General features: G+C 40.7%; 1 protein-coding gene across 1 annotated transcript in view; it reads left to right on the top strand.

Annotated features, from left to right (window-relative positions):
• LOC117301716 (transcriptional regulator Erg-like) overlaps positions 1 to 19,118 on the top strand; it is a 98,667-nt gene extending 79,549 nt beyond the window's left edge. Inside the window, exons 4-7 of the mRNA XM_033785741.1 lie at positions 8,170 to 8,247; positions 11,174 to 11,263; positions 13,573 to 13,641; positions 18,769 to 19,118. Coding sequence (XP_033641632.1) covers positions 8,170 to 8,247; positions 11,174 to 11,263; positions 13,573 to 13,641; positions 18,769 to 19,118 — 587 coding nt within the window. The remainder of the gene's footprint in view (positions 1 to 8,169; positions 8,248 to 11,173; positions 11,264 to 13,572; positions 13,642 to 18,768) is intronic.
• The last annotated feature ends 4,151 nt before the right edge of the window (positions 19,119 to 23,269 follow it).

Here is a 23,269-nt window from a genome sequence, read left to right as displayed (position 1 = left end):
TTGACAACAAGTTGAGGGTAAGTCTCTACAAAGGTTTTCTCTTTCGTCTTCACAATCTGGTAACCAACGATGGATACCGTCGTGCTCCCGGCTCCCATGTCGAAGAACATGACGTTATGGACAGTGCTGTTGAAATCATTCCTCCTGAACACTCCGTAGTTTAGAGCCACTATGGACAAAAGAGGCATTTTGAGTCAAACAAAGAAAAACATTCTTAAAAGCATATAGACACTATTGGTAATTACTTTCAAATAATTATTAGCATAAAACCTTTCTTGGTAACGAGTAACAGGGAGAGATTGATAGTATAAAACATTGTGAGAAACGACTCCCTCTGAAGTAATGTAGTTTTTGAGAAAGAAGTAATTTTCCACGAATTTGATTTCGAGACCTCAGATTTAGAATTTGAGGTCTCGAAATCAAGCATCTGAAAGCACACAACTTCGTGTGACAAGGGTGTTTTTTATTTCATTCATATCTCGCAACATCGACGACCAATTGAGCTCAATCTTTCACAGGTTTGTTTCTTTTATGCATTGTGTTGAGATACACCGAGTGAGAAGACTGGTCTTTGACAATTAGCAATAGTGTCCAGTGCCTTTAACCCAAGCAGCTGTCTTTCAAAAGCCTCTGAAAAAGACTATACCGAGGTCGAAACGTCAGGCCATTATTTTTTTTTTTTTTTTTGCAATAATACAATATAGGCCTATAGATACTTTTGGCTGATTAGATGCTCGCAACAGCCACCTCTTTTCCCAACTAGTAAACGGCCAACTTTCTCTCTCACTCTCTCTATCCAACTTTGACCATGACTGCGTAGGAATTCACCGGAATGCCGTGGCATCCACTTCGACATGTTCTCAAGACGATCAAATCTATCTCAATCTAACTCTCTGTCACCTTTCATTCGTTTCTCCATTTATACACACCAAGTAGAGTTACCTGTGAGTCTGCTTGGTTTAGTCAAACATGTCTTCAAGAAAGGAGAAGTGAGTGGAAATGCCCAGCTTATTTTAAAGGGTGCCATTCTTAGTCCAGCACCGGGGATGTAGGCCTATATAGCTAATGGCCGAGTTTTCACCAATCCACACGACGGCCATTTAATTAAATGTCAACAAGCACAGAGGATTCCAAGTTGAATTTTCGTGGTTTAATCGAACGCTCTTAAAAGATGAAGAAAAAACCACCATCACTTTATTTTAAAGGGTCCCCCTTTAGTTCATAATGGCCGAGTTTTCACCCACCCACACAACGCCTATTAAGTTAAATTAAAGCACATGAGAATTCGAAAATGTAACTTTTTTTTCTGAGCGAAGTCATTTCCATAATGTTGAAAGGATACGTGGGCAGGGCCCTATTGCATAAAGCCCTAAATAAGCACGGAAACTTGCTAAACACAGAATAGTATTGCTTAGCAGAAACAGGTTACCAGTCAAAATTACATGAAGTTAATATTTTCGTGACTGGTGCCCTACTTATTTTTTTGTTAAGAAAAGAAGTTTGTCAAGCAGTATTTTCTGCTGAACAGCCTCATGAAATTGGGTCCAGATGCAGAAAGGATGCGAACAGGATTCAAAAACCAACCACAAAATATAGCATCACCTCACGTGCAGCCGGTGTACGGTGTAGGTTGGGGGGGGGGGGGGGTATAGAATGGGATCTATTCCCCCCCCCCCCCCCCCCCACCCTTCCACGTTCGCTCTCGGGTTGCGCTACAACTTTGATTGGCCCAAAGGAAATCGCGCAGTTTGTCAATTAGCCTGAAACGGAAAATGTGCTGCGCTACCTTTTGCATCTGATAAGCACGACACTACCCCCCCCCTCAATATTCCATAAAACAGTGGATGGTTTTGAGGGCAATTCGGTGCGTCTAGCGAGAAGATATTGCGCAGTGATGTTGAGTGGTGGTGTGGGGAGAGGGGGGGGGGGGATGAAAGTGACGGGTCGCGAAACAGGTCTTGGTTTTTTGATTGATTGCTAGTAGCCGATACTTGATTGAGCGATTGTGTGTTAAAAACAAAGCGCGCTGCTTGCGCGAAAACATTGGATAGCCTACGTAACTGAAAATGACAGAAACTTTAACCCGTTTATGGGGTTAGGAAAAACTGCTCTATATCAGTTGGATATACCGAGATAGCGCCGTTTTTAACTACCGTCCCTTTTAATCCATTACCTAACTGATTAAAATGGAAGAGAAGTGAAAATCAAGTTCGTTTCCAAAATGAATGACAACTTCCGGGTCTGCTGGGGACAAGGTCGAACGGCCGTTTCGAAATCGTTGATTTTGCTTGCAGGCTTCGGCTAATGCACCGTTCGCCTCTTTGAAGCTTATAACCGAAAGCGTGCCTTTCCAAAATAACTGATAGAGCCTGAGCCTGAACCATAGCCGAACCCTTGTTTCGAAAAGGGTGTTTCTTAGTATAATGACAAGTAGTAGTCGTTGCTGTTGCATGCAGACAGGGTACACGACAGGAATTGGTATAGTAGCAGAGTCTCCTTAACGCATTTTGTATTAAAATAGACCTGCACCTTTTTTAAATTAATTGTCGAGTATAAACAAAACACCGTCACGAGTCAGGGAAGTCTCTAGCTAGAAGTTTTCTTGAGGACACCGTTTTTAAAGTTGTTTTTTAAAGGTTTTGTGTAATGCTTGGCTTCTGCAGAGGACGGTCAGAGCACACTGATCGAAACGTCGAGCAGTACACACCGGTGCTTCTCAGAGCCACCATTACTAACTAATAAAAGTGATTATTTACACGGTCTTACCGCAAATCTTACTTATAATAATGCTTGGCTTTTAACCTTTCGAGACTTATCGATGTTGGCTCTCCAATGAGCCTCTTGTTGGCTGTCTGGATTTCAGACAAACCTCAACTCGCATGTCGTGTGGTTTCCTCAGCTAACAAGCCCCTTCCTCAACGTGTAAAACTGCTGGTCGGTTGTGTCGAAATTGCGGATCTTCTTGTGAGCAAGGTCACTGGGATGGTGGATGACTGCATGGCCGATTCAGAACGTTGGTGGAGTATTTGAGGGCCTACGGTCAGAGCTGTGTATATTGGGTGAATTGTGAAAACTTGTCTAAACAATTACACATTGACAAACACAAGGTACCAGACAAGTCTGCTTCAACAACAACGTGACCGTAGAAAACTGGTCCCTCTTTAATACACGCCTATGGTAAGAGCCATAGCCGATTCCCATAAAATGCATATGCGAAAATAGGGTGTCAGACTAGTCCTGCCCATTGGATGGGTTGTGCTACATTTCGACTGAATTTGGCGTCCAGCAACTATCTGTACAACCACAAAACCAAACATGGATTCTTACTCCTTTGCACATCACGTATCTCTAATGGTTGTTCGGCCTTCGGATGGGACGTAAACCCGTTGGTTCCGTGTGTTGTGTAACGCATGTAAAATAACCCAGTGAACATAATGGGTTCGCCCGGTGTTCCTGGCTGTGGCTGAATGCGTCGTAGCACCTTGTAAACCCAAAGGTGCTACATGTTTGGGTCTTATAATTCTTCACTGCAATAACCTATCTTTCTGAAAGTTTGTATATACTCAGCGCCTTTTGGTACCTTGTTTTGTAGATACGTGTGCTATATAAGACTTCGATATTGTTATTATTATCGTTATGTCATAGACAGAGTGAGGACATGTCCATTCTCTGTTCACAGCTACCTTCCAAAGCACGTATTTCTAGTGGTTATTAATAGACAAAAATGATGGCATGTCTCAAGTTGTCACCGACTTGTCCAGAACTGAACCAGCCTGTCGTTTTCTATCAGGCGAAACAACATACATTCATTTCAATTCATGTCAAATTTAGCCCAATTCAACCCATATCTATGACAAATCAACTCCTAATGGCAAACCCGCGATGCAAGCCAACATAAACCGGCTAAACCAAAAAGCACTGTCAATTATCCATGATTTAATATTTGGTTTGACCCAAATATTCCCTAAGTGTGTTTAGTTGAAACGGGACAGCAGAAAGAACAAATAAATAAATTTGATTTCCTTTTGAAGCAAAATTGTTGTTGCTAGAAAAAAACATGACTCATTTTTAAATTGATTCTCAGATGATTGAGAATTTATGTTTCTGTCTATATTTTTTGCCGTGGAGCTGTCTTTTCGCATACGTCAGTTTAGGGTTAGGAACATGGGATCCCTAATGCGAAAGGCGGAGTAGTTACTTTAGAACAATCTCCCTTCTCTCTACTTCACAGTTTGCTAGGGCTTTTAAAAGGCCATCGCCATGGGGCAGAGCTGGTGCGAAATATTAGTGTAACTATCCAGTTATTGGTACAAATCAAAATGTTGGATTGATTTCCTCTTAGTAGGATGTGAAGTTACTGTCAAGTTGACCTCGAAATGGCCGACCTGCTTGTCTTTAGACAAGAAAGGTATAACATAGACAAAACACAACGAAAAAAAAAAAAAAAAAAAAAAAAAAAAAACTACACCAAACTACCACCTACTAAATTGATATTAATAATGACAAATAATTAATAACAATAATTAAATAAACACAATACAAAACAAATACAAAGTAATAAATGATTGATAGTTTTAAACTATGGGCGAGGTTTTGAGGGTACCAGAACAATAATATTTATGCCTGATACCCAAACCTCGTTCCCAGTGGTGGTCGATCTCGCAACCCTTTTTCCAGGTGCTAATTCGGCCATTGCTCCATTTGGAAGCGAGGCTGCTGACAAAGTGCATTTAGACCCCAAAATGGTGTCAGAAACCACGTGACCAAAGAACAACTGGCGCCTCCATATGGTTCATCCATAACTGTCCTAAGACACACTTCTGTTTTTGGAACAATTTGAAATAGTTAAGATTTGTTTTACGTTGTGGCCGAGCGTTTAAGAGCACCGAACTCAAACTCTGGTGTTTCTGACCAACAATGTGGGTTCGAATACCAAGCCGTGATACTTGTGTTCGTAAGCAAGACACTTAACCATTGCTTCGTCCTTCGGAGGGGACGTAAAGCCGTTGGTCCCATGTGTTGTGTAACTGCATGTAAAAGAACCCAGTGCACTTATCGAAAAGAGAAGGGGTTCGCCCCGGTGTTCCTGGCTGTGGCTGCTGAATGCACCGTATCACCTTAATACCTTATAAGGTGCTAACTAATTGGGTCTAATAATTCATCACTGCAATGACCTATCTTTCTGAAAGTTTGTGTATACTCAGCGCATTGAGTACCTTATTTGGTAGATACGTGAGCTATATAAGACTCATATAATATTATTGTTAAATACATACCCCCTAAGAAAGGCAATTTGACCATAACACTTAATTGCCCAGGAGATGAAAAAATCCATTGTTTGATGTCTGAGAAGAAAAAAACACTCAAAAACATGTATATCAAAGAGCAATAAATCACAATAACGTCTAGCAATTAACCGTTTATCGGAAACAAATTGCATCATGTATACATTAACCATACAGCATGTGGTTTTTACGTAATTAAGTTATGGGTAAACAGAGCAAAGTACATGTACAGTGGAAACCTCGGTTCATACACCGCGCTGTATAGGACGGTGAAAGCATATTTAAAGGCAATGCCCACAAAGTATTATTGTGAATTTTATGAATGCACAAATATGAGAACAGAAATTGTCCCAACGCTCCCACCCAAAAAAATAACACATTATTGACATGGTGTACCCGCAAGTTTACTATTTATTTATAGTTTCTTCCAATGTATCCACACCAAGCAAAGCTTCAAACAGTACTTATAAATAGTTCCGACAGCATTAGAAGGAACAACTTGAAGATGACGTTTTACGGCGACAACGACGATGACAGCCAGGGCTCTCAAAACGTAAAAGAGTGAAAAAACACCACTCTTTACATTTTGAGCTGTCCCTCATATGGCTCTTCAAAAAGAGGGGTGGTTATTTCACTCTTGTAGAGGGGTTTCACTCCAGGACAGAGTGAACAATCACTCAAAAAGATGCAAACTTCAATCTAAAAGAGAGGAAGACCACTCCAAAAAGAGTTGTCTGTCATATGGCTCTTCAAAGAGTGCCTTTTCACTATTTTACATTAAGAGAGATGACAATGACAATATCAGGTTACATAAGCAACATTGACAGCAGCAAATAGCAACTACGGTAATAAAAACACATTTTTGTTTGGGGGATGCAGATTGCACTAAAGGCGACGAACTCATTTATTTATTTATTTATGTATTTACTAAGTTGTGTTTTCATATTGTTGTATTGTTATTTGTTTTGTTATTGTATGAGTGGGATCTCTACTCGACCAGCTGATGTTTCTTGTAGACCTCCATCCTCACACAGAATCCTATTGTACTTATGTCTTCCTAAATCATTATAATCTAATGTAATGTAAATTATATCACTTTTCCTTTGTGTGTGGAAACAGATAAAAGAAACGAATGAATGAATTAATGACGACGACAGCAAACACAACAACAAGAACAAAACAATAACATTATAGGCTACGCTGTAACAATTAATTCGATTTCCAAAAACCAACAAAACCCGCTCACAAATGAAAGTCACACAGACAATTCACACAAAGTAACTAAGCGTGATTGTTAAATTGCAACGCTTTAGGACAATCAAAGACACCTAAGGCTAAACAATCATCAACTGTGTATGATACCATTTTGTATTTCGTCAATCAAAAAATAAAAGAAAAGCTTTTAGTTGTTAATTCGGTGCCTCCGAAACAAAAAAATTATGGCAAAAAATTTCAACTGGTGAACAGCGATACCCTTTAACTTAGCATTTCGTTCAAGCTACCGGCAGGGGCACTTAATAATATCATACATCGAGATGATATCACAGCACGACAATTCCAATTATACTCAGCTACTCACAGTGTTGGAAGTGATTTTAAAAGGCTTTTAGATCTTCTAATATGTGATTATTGCGTGTGTACATTGTCAATTAGGCGGCGCGGGACCTAAAGACGACGACTCTACCCCTCACACGAGGAGCATTTTACGGCGGGCTGGTCGGTACGAAACGCGGCCGACCTGAAGGGCCTACCCGCGCTATGATCAAAGTCCGAGGATTTTCAAAATATAAAATGAAAAGTGCAATTTTGTTCTCCAGTTTTCCCTTTTGGCAGAGTTGTTTCCTTTCTGTTCCTTTTAATGGGCCGTGGATGTTTTTATGTTTCCTCTGAGATGATTGCGAACTGGTTAATTTTGTCACTATGCCTTGGTATTGTTCTTAATTAACAATCTTTTTATGAGGACGAAAAATGGGGGGGAAAAATGAGATGATCTGTTTCACTTCAATTCAGATTTGTCATCAGATGTAGAAGTGAAGGACCAAACTCGATAGCGCCACCTTTCGATATTTTTTTAGATTATTGATTAGTATTTATTGATCGTTCTCAGATCGTTCTTACTTAAAGTTTGAAAATATAATGTGTTGCGATGGGGAGGATGACAATAATAATCCGAACATTACGTCGACAAACAAACAAACAAACAAACAAAATCCAAGGTTATGTGAGCAAAACAAAAAGATGGGCACATTTTTTGGTGCAGACACTAAACGTTATGTATGTAAGAAATGAGTGTGTTTGGTAATCTTTTGACACATATAGGGTATGGTAAGTTTATAAGTCCCTCGGCACCACACTATGTCTTGAATAATGTTCCAACCTCAATGGCTTGGAGGACTCGGTGAATACAGATCCCTGTACCTACACCGGCAACAGAGGGCGTCTTTGTTGAAGCCCACTGTGAAAATTAGTACACTGTAAAAACAAGTACCGTCTACGGTTGCTTGTTCACCGGCGGCCTTTATGCTCGGTCAAGCACAACAATGAAGAACAATACATTATTGCTTGCCTACCTTCTAATAGAGAACAATAGAGTGCCATTGATTGACACGAACAATAGTTATGAGTTCACACGGAAGAGGTCTGGACGGGGGTGGTGGGGGGGGGGGGGCTGCTGGCTGCAGGGATTTCTTCTCATTCCCTCTACCTCCGAAAAAACACGCAATCTTCACAATATAATTATAACATCATAAAACTAACCTTTTAGGTTTTGGACGAATGAGTATTGAGATGTACCATTCTCTTCACTGATAATTTAGACTGTATTAAGAGCTCTCGCCAAGTTTGTAAACAAGTTTGTTTGTTTGTTTGTTTGTTTGTCTGACAGCTCCACTGCCCAACCTTACGTCAGATGACGTGGATAAAGCCCTGCAGCCATCCCCTCGTGCACCTCCGAGCTCACAAGGTAATAGCAACATAATGTATTGTCCTTCCTTGTAACTTGGATAGTCTATTGGGGTTGTAACCCGGGGATTTGGTCTTAAGCCCGGGTTATTTTGGAACAACCAAGTGATTGGTGGTGTTCACACTGTCTGTCCTGGCGTCAATTTCACAAAGAGTTAGGACTCGTCTTATCTCGAGTTAAGATTAACCTTAAGGTCTGCATGCTACAGTGCATGTTTGGGACTCGTCCTAAGTCCTAAGATTAATCTTAAGTCTTAAGAAGAGTTTTGTGAAATCGACGGCTGGTTCACACCGGTAATGTCAAAACGTGTGCGTAGGGCGTTTTAATAATATTGCAGAAAGTGTGTACCTGGGAACAAAAGAGGTCCAAACAATGCGAGGACTTGAAGCACTATGTAGACTTTTTTCTTTTTTAAATAAAGTGTTGAAGTGTACACACTCAGGAATGTTCACACAGTGACTGCAACACAGAGTTGTGAGCGTATGGGTTACCAGTTGGGGGTTCCTTTACCCCCTGGACCCCACAAGGGTATTATTTTTGTCCAACCTGGACACCACGAGGGAATTCCTTAGCGTGGGGAATAATAGAACAACAAAGGCAGGACCCCACAAACCGGATCCGTAAGGCTGTGTGTGTGAACGTGTTTGTGGAGGGGTGGTCCAAGACTATGTATGGTGTTGAAAATCACTAGAAGCTGTTTCGTCTGGAATCGGCATTTCGATGTGTTCTCACAAGGGTAAAACGCGTCCACCAAATGGAATTAATTGATACACGTATTTACCCTTGGTCGAAGTGAATTTGAGGGGCATCTTCACTTGTAAAGATATATCACGAACAGTTATTCCACATGACATGGCGACAACTCCACAATAAGAAAGAGTGAGTTTCCAATGTGAGGGGTTACTGTCGTGGAAAATCGCGCAACAAAAAGAGACTTTTGTTCCCCTTTCCGCACACAGACGAGAGAGGGCCAAGGGGGTCTTAGACGCTGAAGGGGTTTACACTCTCTGCACTTAAGGCACAATTGCAATTATTTCCCCTGACTAGATGATCGATCGCTGATAAATGACTTGTCAAGTCATCAATAAACAGTCCAGGATGCTGATATAAAAAAGCCACCAAAACTCAAGAAGCTATTCCTATTATGAAAAAGAAATTGTACCTCCTTCTCAAATAATTCATTAAACGCCATCCTTACTCTAGTCCACAGTGAGTTAGCAATTAAGTCTATCTTGTGTATGGACGTATGGTATACAGTAGAGTCAGAGGGGGGTTGCAAACTGCGTTTTTTTAATATCTGCTTCTCCATGGTTGTAGGTTCATATAATAAAAAAAACGCGCACCGCGTACAAACAATCACTCGCAGCGAAGCGACTGAGACGTGGTTCCGGAGGAAACGCGACCCCCACTACCGCCACGATTTGCTCTATCTTCCCGGCCCCCCTATTCTCCTTCTCCTCTCCTCTCTACCTTCAAATATACACACAAAGTCACGATGGTTAAAGTCACAACACGTCACAAAACGACGCTAGAGATGGCGTGTTGACAAGGAAAACACGGATCTTATTTTGGTTCTGAGACGGAAGAGGATGGAGGGGGGGGGGGGGGAAATGGACCCGTGTATCCCGCGAGCAATCTTCCAAAAAGTCCCGTTTGCCACGGTGTTTTTTCTTAATTCCCTTGACTTCTGTAGTCCCCATGCATCTTCATGAGTTTTTTTTTTCTTTCTTCTTCGCTTTTCAACCGACGTGTAAATGTTTGTGTTCTTTTCGGCTGAGTTGTTCAATAATAAAGGCGAAATTCACTTGATGAAAAGGGAGAAATCTATTTGCATTCGGCCCCTCTTGCCAGGGGGAATTCCTTTTTTTCTTTTCTCTTTTCTCTATGGCATAGAGGTTGACTGGGGTTGATATAATCTCTGATCGATAGCAGGTAAAACCAGGCGGTAATTGGCCTTTCCTGCGTACGAGTGACAAACCTATCGCGGTGACTTCATCAAAATGATATTGAAACTCGTCATATGATCATCATCACCTTAATCAAAATCATCTTGATCATTTTAATCAGTACAGCAAATTTACCATCTTTGGCGTCACCTTCTTTCCTGTTGAAGCTGATGGGACATTTCACATATTATATGAATCATTTCTTTACCTTATTTTTATCGTTATATTCCAAACAAGACAAAACAAAACATTAATTGTTATACACTTGAACATTGCATAGTGCACAGCCACAATAATTTATTTGTACACGTTTTGTTACAAAGACACCAAACGAACAACATGTAAACAATAAAGAAGTAACTTTAAGCACTATGTTTCGTATTGTTGACAATCTCAAGTATTGTGTATTCATTATTGACACATATAACATTTAGAAAACTGCTACATATCAGTGGTTTTTAAAGGCAGTGAACACTATTTGTAATTACTCAAAATAATTATTATCATAAAACCTTTCTTGATTACGAGTAATGGGGAGAGGTTGATAGTATAAAACATTGTGAGAAAAAGCTCTCCCTGATGCAGTGGCGTAGTTTTCGAGAAAGAAGTAATTATCCACGAATTTGATATTTGAGACCTCAGGTTTAGAATTTGAAGTCTCGAAATCAAGCATCTGAAAGCACACAACTACGTGTGACCATGGTGCGACAAGGGTGATTTGTTTTCTTTCATTTATATCTCGCAACTTCGATTACCAATTGAGCTCAATTTTTCACAGGTTTGTTATTTTATGCACATGTTGAGATACATGTTGAGTGAGAAGACTGGTCTTTAACAATTACCAATAGTGTCCAGTGTCTTTAAAACTGTTGCTCTTAAAATGGACACTAACAGATGTGTGACAATGATTGTGGCTATATTCACTTATTCAGAATTCGTCATCGTGTATTTTCATATCTATCACCTACTCTTCCACACAGCTACAAATATTGGATCAGCCCAGCCAATCACCGAGAAGAAATACGTCACGTGCAATGCATCAAATTACTACCCCGAACAAGTGCAGAAAGGTATGTCACTTTAAACAAAAACTAGAAACACTTCTCCCGGTGATGGCGGGCTTCAAAATGACATTACTTTGACGTCATTTGTGGGATGTTGCTTTGTTACACCCACATGCTGAAACAAAGCGGGTTTACAAAACGGAGCTCACACTGATGACGTAGCATGAGTAATCACGTGATAGGGCTCAAGTTCGCGTATCTGTATGAGAAGCAACATTTAAGGAAAACGTTGCCTTGGATCAGTCGAGTTGGTCTTTACAAAGCGTTTGTAACCGTTTGTTATAATTAGAAAGATATTTTACAAGTAGAATATAATGATCCACACAAGTATCACTCAAAATTGCGTGGTTTTCCTTTTACCTCGTCGACTATCATGGTCAAATTGTTGACTCCCATAAATGGCCGACCGTGTTAGTTCGCAAAGTAAAAGGAAAACCATGCAATTTCGAGGCATTTTGTGTTGATCATTGTATTCTACTTTTAAAACTTCTTTCTGACTATATGCATTTAATAGCATTTAAGATTCAAGGCAAATTGTTCCTTTAAAGTTTGTCCAAGTGTTTGCATTTGTTTAACTTCATTTTGAGTGGTCAGGTTGGTGAAGCGGTGTCATGCCTACCTTCCACTATGGAACCCGGTTCTAATCCAACCGGGGGTACTATATGTGGATTGGGATTCCAGACCCACCTGACTGTGTGGGTTTTCCCCCGAAACATTCTCTGAGGTTTTCCTCCTACATCTAAAACTCAAATGTCGTTATCATCCTCTCTTCTCGTTTGGCTCTTATTAGAGAGCATCGAGTTAGAACCAGAACTACGTTTCCTCCAACTGTCTTGAGCGCCTTTGAACAACATTGGTTGATTTTGGCGCTATATAAATTATCTCTGATTGGTTGATTGATTGATCCTTTTTGATTGAGAAGCATTTCAAAATAATTTCGGCAAAAGTCACCTGTTGCCGTTTTCACTCAAGGTGTTCTTTAAAGGGGGTGGACACTATGGTAACTGCTCAAAATAATTATTAGCATAAAACCTTACTTGGTAACGAGTAATGGGGAGAGGTTGATAAGATAAAACATTGTGCGAAACGGCTACTTCTGAAAAAAGTAATTCTCCACGAATTTGATTTCGAGACCTCAGATTTAGAACTTGAGGTCTCGAAATCAAGCATCTGAAAGCACACAACTTCGTGTGACAAGGGTTTATTTTTTATTTCATTCATATCTCGCAACTTCGACGACCAAACTGAGCTCAAATTTTCACAGGTTGTTATTTTATGGTTATATTGAGATACACCAAGTGAGGAGACTGGTCTTTGACAATTACCAATAGTGTCCAGTGTCTTTTAAGGTAATCTGAAACATGCTGAATGTTTCACTTCATATTGGACTAACAAACTTCTCGCACCAAAACATCGATCCACATTCCTCATTCTGACACCTGTTTTGTATAAGGTTGTATCCCTCGGTACACCAGGGTCCAACTTTTTACAGCTGCTGAAAGGCAGTGGACACTATTGGTAATTACTCAAAATTATTTTTAGCAAACAAGCTTACTTGATAACAAGCAACGGGGAGCTGTTCGTAGTATCAAACATTGTTAGAAACGGCTTCCTCTGAATTAACATAGTTGTCGAAGAAGAAAAAATTGTTTCCACTAAAATATTTCAGTTTGATTTCGAGTCCTCCTAATTAGATTTTGAGGTCCCGAAACCAAGCATCTGAAAGCACACAATTTCGTGTGACAAGGGTGTTTTTTCTTCCATTATTATCTTGCAACTTCGACGACCAATCGAGGTCAAATTTCCACAGGTGTGTTATTTTGTGCATATGACCTATGTTGAGATACACCAAGTGAGAAGACTGGTCTTTGACAATATTAACACGTTGTCCACTGTCTTTCAGCACAGAGAGTGGCTAAGCACAACACAATGTTGCTTACTGGAATAAGCTTACCGGCTAAAATACCGTATCACATGTACATTCTGCTGAAGGTATCTTTTTTTTCTGAGCATAACTTTTATTCTTTAAAAGCATTTAAATGAAAATGAGATCCTGGTGTGGACAAACATTTTGTTCACGGTTAAACGCAAGGCCAGTAGACCTAAAATTCCCTCAGAATCACACAAATTCGGGTTCGGTTCTCTCTTTCCTTCGTGTGTTGTTGGCTTTTTACTAACCATTTATTTATTTAGGTCACTGTGTAATATAAATGTTCGTATTATGTGATAAGCTGAATTTGGCTAAGAATATTCGCTAGTATTTTTATACAGTATTTTCTAACCAATGGAGCTATAATTATTCACTATTTTCCCAGGGAGTGGAACTGCATTTCCTTACCCAGTCAGCACACACGTGGACACAAACTCTCGGATGCAGAGGACAGGTGAGAATTTCCTTTTGTTTTGTTGATTGCCTGTATTTGTGATTTAATTGCAATCCCCGCGGTGCGCGGGTTAATACAATATTACCGCCCCGGCCTTGAGTGAGCGTGTCTGATCTAGCAGTTTTTTTTTTTTTTTTTTTTTTTATGAACCGCGGCGCTGGATGGTTTTAATTTTGTTCTCACTCTTAACTTGTGGCTATGGGTGTAGGTGGCCACGGGAGAAAGGAAAAGAGGGTTTGTTAATTGCCGCTTCCACCTGTTTGCCTACTTTGCCATTGAGAATTATTATATGGTTGTGTATAATCACATAATCACCTTAAAGATGATTTCCTTACGTATATCAAACTCCATCACCGAACACAAACCAATACACCGAGGCTCCGAGTGTACCAATATAATTTCATCGTGGTGTGGCCATCTTGATTGTTTCCCATTCAAAACAATGAAACCAAACTAGAAGAAGATTCTGTGTGGGTCCTTTTTGTACAATGACTATCACCATCCATTGCGTTATTGGATACAGGGAACATGACCAAGATGGTGGCATTTTGATAGAGGTCTCTGATGGTCCGGCACTCAGTTCTAATAGTATGTGTTCATTATCAATAATACATACAAATAAGCAGTTCTTATATGGCGCATAATATTATAAACAAAATAAAGTCTTTAAGCGCTTATGTGATAAAAAGATGGGTTTTAAGTTTAAATTTAAATTGTTCTATCGTGGAACAGTCTTTGAGATTGTAGTTCCATAGTCTCGGTGAAGCATATTTGAAGGAAGGTTGTGGTTGTCAAGGATTCTGACTAAACTCAGCAGTTGCAGTGTTTTTAAAGATGATAAGCACATAAACATAATGGTTAGCAATAAAATGTTACCAGCCAAACTACCACCATCACACAGCTGGTAAGCGTAACCATTTGCTTAGCATACACTACAATACGAGACAATATCAATAAATAGCATAAATATATTATCGTGATTATAGTATAGAACACCAGTCAGAAGCCATGCAACTGGTCCCCTATTATTCATTTGTTCCTTTAGGCAAATTAATTTACCATACAACTTGTGTGCTCAACCTATTGAACCCATAACGTGTCTTAAGTGAGTAACACGACTACGGCTTAATAACGAACATTCTAGCCGTAGCCAATATTATTTAAAATCTTTGATATGTAAACGGCAATATTTTATACAAATTTCCGGAATAGTTTGGCGTCACGCTTTTAATCTCCCCTCAAAAACACCCCGTCCAGGAGTAACCCCAAAACAAGTTCCCTGACCTAAGTCTAGACACTAATACTTCTTTCCTTTATCTGTTGAATGCCATCCCATCACCTCGCATTATATGGTCAGGCGCAGATCGGCCAAACAAAATATCTCAAGAGTGTAATATAAATTAGGAAAGAGAAAAAAAAACAGAGAAAAAAGCAGGTGATTTTATCCATCCGATGATGACACCAAGAGGATTCCCCCCTTTTAGCGAAACCGTCGACCGACCATAAGTAACTCTTCTCGGCAGCGAGTGAGATAGCTTTCCCGAGTCTGCCTGCCCTGTGGAGATGATCACTGGCACCGCTAAACCGGAACGGTTTTCTTTTAGCAATGAGAAATGTGTACTAAAAGCTATACGGTCTCTTTCAAACTCGCTCATTCTGAAAATTGCCCAACACTGTATTTTTAATTTTGTTCATCAAGTCAGTTTGGTTGACATACATTTTTCTTTTATACAAAGTAATTAGAGTGACTTGTTTTGTATTTCATTCACTGCTTGGCGTTTTTTGTTTTGACTTTTTTTTTTTTGCAAAGAAGTCGGTGTTTTTCTCTAGTATTACTATTTTTTTTTTTTTTTTTTGTGGGGTAGTTCAAAGGCATCTACAGTTCCGGCCATAGTGATAGAACCATGGTGTGAGTTTTGTCGATCAACTGCAGCTAATAGCGCTGCAACTTCATTCATTGGGGATGCTATATCAAGGCTAACAAGGGAGGGTCCTGATTGGAATCGCCGCACGGTAATTGCCAGGATTTCGTTTCGAGGCCCCAGTCCCCGGTCCCGCGGTGTGTATGCCACTACTGTGCCCTGTGATTGTAAATGCAATATTGATTTTTTTTTCGCTGGGGCCGATCGCGACGAAACAACAAGAAGCGACGGGAAATGCTCCTTTGTGTTCCAAGCTCTCCCCACGTTATGAATTTCTGTCATGCAGGTGTTTTTTTCTTCTTTCGTCTGCAGCATCTCTCACCCTCCTCTCTGATTTGGCCATCAGCCACCGTCGATTGGTCTAAAATTTCCCACATCCTGTGCGCAACTATCAATTTTCACCATGAATTTGAAATTGGGTGCCGGCGGACGCTGCTTTGCTCGCCGTTGTGAGCGCTGCCCGCCCGGGTAAAACGCTTCCCTGCCCCCGTTGAAAGATGATCCCCATAATGATGGTCCGTGTTGATTCATTGCTGTATTCACTCCGGATAACGTCCCCCTGAAACAACCCCATCACGGAGGGAGCTCCCCTCACCAAAAGAAGAAGAGGAATATGGTATAGAGAGATGGAAGAGGGGGGGGGGGGGAACACACCAAACACACACACAGACAAGTCCATTGCACCACTATTAATTGTATTCTTCCGTTCTCGACGTGGCCGGCCAATAATCGGACACGTGCCCGGCCAATTTCGAACGGCCGTTGATCAGACACTGAATCCCCCCGGCCCGGGAGCTCTCCCAACGGAAACTCATTGAGGGAGGGGGGGGGGGGGGGGGTGGACTTCGGAGACAGTACGTCGATGATCAGGCAAGCCATTCATATCCCTTGGATAATTGGTAAATCAAGAAAGAGAGAAGGGGTGAAACATCAGGTCGGACCCCCAGCCCCCCTCTCTTTTTTCTCTGAGGTTATAAGGACACGTGGTGGTGGGGGGGGGGGGGGCAAAAACCCACACACACACGTGCGGCTGTTTGACGGACGAGGTACGAACCCAAAGACTACAACCCCGGGGGCAGACGAGATCATGAATAATGCATCACACGTACAACAAGAAGAAAGAACAATATAACATGACGGTGAAAAATCTGATTTTATTACCCCCCCCCCCTTACCCCTTCACCTATCTCTACTCTGGGCAAGTTCGAGGGGCGACCATTTATTGTGTCAATGTTCCATGGTTAGCTATGAATTCAATACATCATGGGTACCAGGCAAAATCGCCCAATGGTCAACTTTAGTCCCTCGCTCGGACTTGCTCCTTGTTGGCTTGGCATGTCTGTTCGTCAGTCCCTCTGGCCTGTTGATTCACAACCCTTGCACGCTCCCAACACCACCTCCAATACAACTGAAGCCAAATACCTTCTAAACACGACAACTGTGGGTCAATGTATACAAACGTAGCCTATATACAACAATTATGCCATGACTTGATAAAATTTGATAAGAGACAACTGACAATGTAACCCCAGTAAACACTCCTGCAAGACAACTGGCACACGACAGTTTGGTGGCATTTGTAATGAATATGATTTTTTTCTAAAGATATCAATTCACCCTATTCGAATGACACAGAAATCATGCCCGTATCATTTTAGATGCACTAAGTTTTTCGCAATGGGGGGAGGGGGGGTCAGATAATTCCCAGAGGGAGTTGGCTATTTGTCAGTTGGCCGAAAGAATGAGACAGTTTCGAGGCAACAAGAGACAAAACCCCTTCTCCTGAGCTTCGCGTCCAATCATCGCCATGCACCCGAAGTAAACGTTTGTACTCCATCGTTTTCGACTGGCTACTCGATAGTAAACCATAAAATGTCTAAATAGGGATTCGAACCACGTAAATGGAGGATTTGACAGCCTCAGTGGAGAGGGCAACTCCCTTCTTCAGTGCTTCCCGTCCAAACATCACCCAACATCAACGTGTGTACTCCATCCTTTTTGCACCATTTCACCATCACCTAGAAACCCTTTAAACCGACTCTCTTCCCGTTACCAGTTTCCGTTCAATCGTAAACCCTCAAACAGACTCTCTTCTCGCAACCACTTTCCTTTCAATCGTGAACTCTTACTTCTTCCCCCCTTCTTCATCTTCACTTGAACCTCTCACCGTATCTCCTACCCCCAATCCTATCATATCTACCCAAGTCCCATCATTCCTCACGCAACCTCTCCCCCCCCCCTACAATCATCCATAACCTTTGTCAAACTGGAACAGCCTCCAGCCAAAAAATTGGCTCGTTTCGTTTGGGCACGGTATACGTTGTCCAATAAAAGCCCCGTCCGTAAAAAAAAAAAATAAAAAAAAAATCATTGTGCTCAGCCGCACGATCGAACCCTTTTTCGTGTTCTTGAAAACCCAGTCACATGTTTGTAACTCGAGGCCTTGCCTTGATTGGCTAATGGGGACCATTAGACAACCCTTTGTGCACAGATTTGGGACAAGTGGTTCCATTTATGACAGAGATAGCTTGAGAGAGAGAGAGAGAGAGATTCTTTAACCCAAGCTCGAGAGTCAACCCGGGTTATGTTTTTGTTTTTATTTATCCACGACTTTGATTGGTCCATCAAATAGTAGGGACACCACGGGTTAGCTCGGATAAACCAATCACCAGACTCCTCTAATTTGATTGCGGGGTCAACTTTCCCGCGCTGTAATGTGACATTATTGATGTTATTAAAATCATATCCAATCATTAGTTACCAACATGATAAAAGTCGAGACTTAATAAAGGCAATTTTGCCAAGGTTAATTTGGCTACATCAAGAAATAAAAAAAGACAAATAATGGCTGCGGAAGATTTTCCTTTTTTTTCAAATTGTGTGCGGGGTTCTTTTGTGATGCTAGTTCCTAGTTCACTATAACACGGCGGGGAGTATACGTGAATGACGAAACGTACTCGTGCGAGAACAAAACGGTGGCGAACGGGGACTCAAATCAAGCGTGCATGCGCCATTGACACTCACAGGGCAATATTATTCAATGCAGTTTATACCGCGCTGACTTTTATTCGGCAGAGTCTATCGCTCGCTCGCCTCGCTCGCGCCGGAGTTGAATGTCTCATTATCTAGCCACTAAAGCCCCGAGAAACGAATATTGGCTTGCAGAAGGATATTTATGTTCTGATAGCCAACACATATACCGCAGGCGGTTTTATTACAACCCCGACCGCGGCTGCCTCTATCTCGGTGTGTCTCAGCTTCAACGTAAGATTGCCTGTGAGGAGCGATCGGAGCTGGGCAATTTCGCCAGGAAGAGGGCTCGTCAAATCGGGAAATGTTGAAGAGAGTAGGAAAGGAAGGAAGCTCGTCGTGGAATTAATTGCGGAGAAATCTCTCCCTTCCTCGATCAGCGACGTGCTTCGAGCTACATCTCCTCTCGCTTGGCTGAGCGACGCACGCGCGTGCTGGGGAGAACCGGGCACCCCGGCCATCATCCTTCTCAGTCTCCAAGACGCATGCGCAGCCCATCCTCGTTCAAGTATTATCCAAACATAATTAAAATAAACGGGAGGGTAAATGGACGCAAATAAAAAAAAAACTTCGTAAGAAACTCGATCACGTCGCCGGGGTTTTGCCGGGATGATAAGTTTGATAGCTTTATTGAAGTGGAGTGGGGTGAGTCCCTTCAAATCTCCCTTTTTGTGTGTGTGTAAACTAAGCGCTGCTCACCTACTCCGTGGAACAGAGGAAGACTCGGGCAGGGGCAATTTTTTTTAATTAATGGTGATTCGGCGGGAAGAGGTTTTGAGTAGCAATTTCTGGTCCGGAGCGGGGAATGTGATAATCTATTGTTTGGACTGTCTCTCTTAGTCAGTGCAAGTGCTTATAAAAAAAGGAAGACGGGTGGAGAGGGGGGGGGGGGGGGGTGAGAGAGAGAGGGATGAGAAAGTCGGCTTTAAAGAGAGAAGGAGAAGAACTAATATCTGGGAATTTATAAGACATAGTGAGACTGGGTATGAAGCTTCCTGTTGCTTGTCCCCTCTCTCGTCGTTAACTCCTTTATTATCATCTTTTCTCAACGTCAACTTCATGCTTTGGAATGATTAATGGTTCAACTAACGAGTTTAATATGATGGTCATTACGTGGCTAGCGAGACTCGCAAATCTCAGAGCTGCGCAAATATAAGAAAACTCGAACCCTTGGCAAACTGGCGAGAGGTTTTGCTCCTTGAACAACTCTAGGGAGTTGTTTTTTAAGAGGATTTTTAAAACAGCGTTGTTCGTGTCGTGTTTAAAATGCAGTGTGGGAATAGTGTGCGCCATTATTGCAACCATAATTATTTTCTTTTCTTTTTTTAATTATTATAATTGTCACAAATTTAAAAACATGGTTGCAAAAGTTGATATTTTGTCAATATCTTCGTGAACTTTGAAAGGGTGTAACCTTGTTTTAGAAGATAAGGCCTCAATTGGATTCTACCCATTACTTTTCAAGTAACACAACATACACCAAACTTGTGAAACTGTCATACAATTCGGATGTCTATTGGTGACATGATCACTAAATATAATTAATATTTCGAAACAAACCGGTTGTAATTTATTGGTAAACTTTAATGTTTTTCTGTGGATGAATATGTTAGATGTCTTTTGAATGTCTTCACTTTGACAGTATTTAAGTCTGAAATAATCTATGGGGGATCCTCGGTACTGCGTGAAACGGGAGCTTTCATATTGAAATTAATCAAACAATTCTTTACGATATACCAATTCTTTGTCTCACTACGGCACACTTTTGTATAATTGTTATAACTATCATTGTAAACGGTTTATAATGACATCATTATCATCGAGAGGCCGGTTTGCTTGAAAGACCATCCAAGGCTACCAGTGAATAAGAAGATCAGAATTACGCTAAGCATCTTAGGGGTTAACTCCCTGGTCATTGAAAACGATTTCTCAAAACCTCAGCTAATAGAAATAAGCCTTTTCGCTTTGTAGCCAACAACTTGAAATCTTACCGTCATTTATTTATAATCAATTAACATTTTGCTCTGCAGCGTAGTAAATTTTAAGCAAGGTTTCTAATTGTCCATATGCAGACATAATAATTCAAAGCTCCACATAACAACAGTAAGTTTTCGCAACCACCCAAAATTGAAAATAAAATTCCAAAAAGATTAATCAAATATGTCCAACCGCTATCACCGGAGCGGACCGTCTCTTGTATTTAAATCTGACATAAATCCCTCCAAACGATCACCTTTTAATGAAAAAATGGAGCAATTTACAAAATAATGAGAGTTGCTTATCTGGTGCATGCGATGTGGCTCTCATCAGGCCCCTTGGCTGCACTGATCAGTAAGATGTGCCGCTTATCACGGTCTACCGAGTGACGCTCAAGAAGTCTAGTAGTTGTTGTGCATACAGAGACATCGACGGCTGTTCTGTGTCCGAAATATGATCGAATGCAATCTCTTTAAAGTTAACTTTGATGATAACATGTCGTCATCTTTTTAAACCATTTTGGCGAAATTTTATCAACATGCTTTATAAAATAGTCTTAAAGAAAATTAAAAACCACATAAATTGACAAATGAATAGTAACTCTTGGATTTACACTACGAAAACTGATTCTTCCTGGTATATGTAACAACGCCAACATGGTCTTATTTATCCCCATGACCATATCGTTGGGAAGAAAATAGTCAGGCGCCCTTTGGCATTATAAGTTTGTTTTAGTTACCTGGATTGCACACCAAGTGTGAAATAAATGTATCTGGTCTTTTGACAATGGTTGAGTCGGAGCTAGCTTTGTTCAAAAACCTGTGCATTTGTATTATTTGTTTCGTAAGGAAACGAAAACCCCTTATCATGTTTATCGTGATATATATTTTGTTATTTTGTCCACATCATAAAAATAGAATACCGAATTGTGGCTTCCACTTGCTGTAATAACATAACAAGGAAAAACTAGATAGATAGTGAATGGGCATTCACTAATAATTACAATAAATACAATAAAGTATGTATATTTTGTAGTCCATTATTTTGATTATTTTCATGAATACGCAAAGTTAAAGCAACATCAACACCAATTTCATCGACTTCGCCGATAAGCGTACATACAACAGTCATCGAGTACATCTGAAGGAGTTCAAAACGGCCCCCGCATAATACAAGATGGCAATCACACAGCGCACGCCGTAAGGCGAATGGGATCTAATAAGGTTCTATAACGATTATGGTTGTAGCTAGAAAGCCATTTACTGCACGTTATTAGATTCTGGAGCTGCCGGGTGCTGCTGGGTGCTGCGGCCATGTTTATCTGCTAATGTTGTGACAGGGTTAGTCCCGTTTATGTGGGAGAGTCTGGAGATGATGAAGCCGCGACAAAACAGAATACGCGTATAGGAGATGAGGGAAGACGGTTTTTTTTTATTGTCAGGGGTTGGGGAAAGGAAGGAGGAAGTACTAGAGGAAAGATTGTATTATTGGTTCTGGATTTAATGTGGTGGTCTGGGGAGGAGGTTGTAGGGTTCGGGATGGGGTGGGTTCAGCAGGGTTATCCTGGTTTTGAAATGGTGCTGGGATTATTGATTTTTTGTGAGTGTTAGGTATCGCGTTCTGTCATGATGGACTTTGTCTGTTACAGTTCAATATTCAAAACACGGTATCGTACAAAACCATGATGGACTTCTCTTTGTAAGTTCAATTTTCAAAATTAGTGGTGCCCTTAATTGAAACGGGAGACAACATTGCATTATTATTTACAAATCATACGACCCCAAATCATTTATACCAGTGGAAGCTACCTCAAAACAGGAAGGAAAGAGGCGAACACATTCATTGTATTATGAACAAAAAGGGCTTGCTTGATATTTCTTATAAAGAACACATTAATAGGCAAGTGGCCATGTCATACATCGTCAGCATACTCATGGCCGCACACACAAGATGATTGCCAATGTTTGTAGACAAAACAAAATGACTGTATTGACCAATGATTGATTGAACGGTAGTGTATAATTATGTTCGGACTCCATTATAGGTAAAATGGTTTAGTCTACGTTTAAGGCTGTGCTACATTAAGGTTCAGACAAAACTAGGTCCGGACTTAATAAGTAGGGTTTACTATGGTTGGACCTTCATCTAAGGCCCTGCTACATTTATAATAATAATAATAAGACATTTGTAAAGCGCCTAATGCAAAAGCCTCTAAGCGCATTAAAGAAACAATAAAATAAACAATTAGAGAAAGATACAAGATACAAATAGGCAAATTACCAAAAAGAAGCTTTAAACAAATGAGTTTTCAACAAGGATTTAAAACATTGTAAAGTATTAGCTTGGCGAATATGCACAGGAAGACTATTCCAAAGAAACGGTGCGGCGTAAGAAAAAGATCTGTGGCCATAAAAAAATGGAAGAAGCTCTAGTAGCAGAAAGCAATGACTGTTGAGATGATCGTAAAGTCCGGGAAAGAATTATAGATTTGGACTACATAGGTAAATAAAATGGGTCTACAGTTAAACTGGGCTACATTTAGGTCCGGTAGAATTAGGTCTGGACTACATAATATGTACGGTGGTAACGCTTACAATGATGTGCTATTTGTTCCTGATATTGATTGACGCTAGCTGTTGGATGTGTAACAAGTAAATACATGGGGATATCATGGACATCGCTGACATAGTTACGACCAT

Source organism: Asterias rubens, chromosome 17 (assembly GCF_902459465.1).
Source record: "Asterias rubens chromosome 17, eAstRub1.3, whole genome shotgun sequence".
Taxonomy (NCBI): Eukaryota; Metazoa; Echinodermata; class Asteroidea; order Forcipulatida; family Asteriidae; genus Asterias; species Asterias rubens.
Note: the sequence above shows the minus strand (reverse complement) of the source record. Positions and strands in the feature narration are given on the sequence as shown.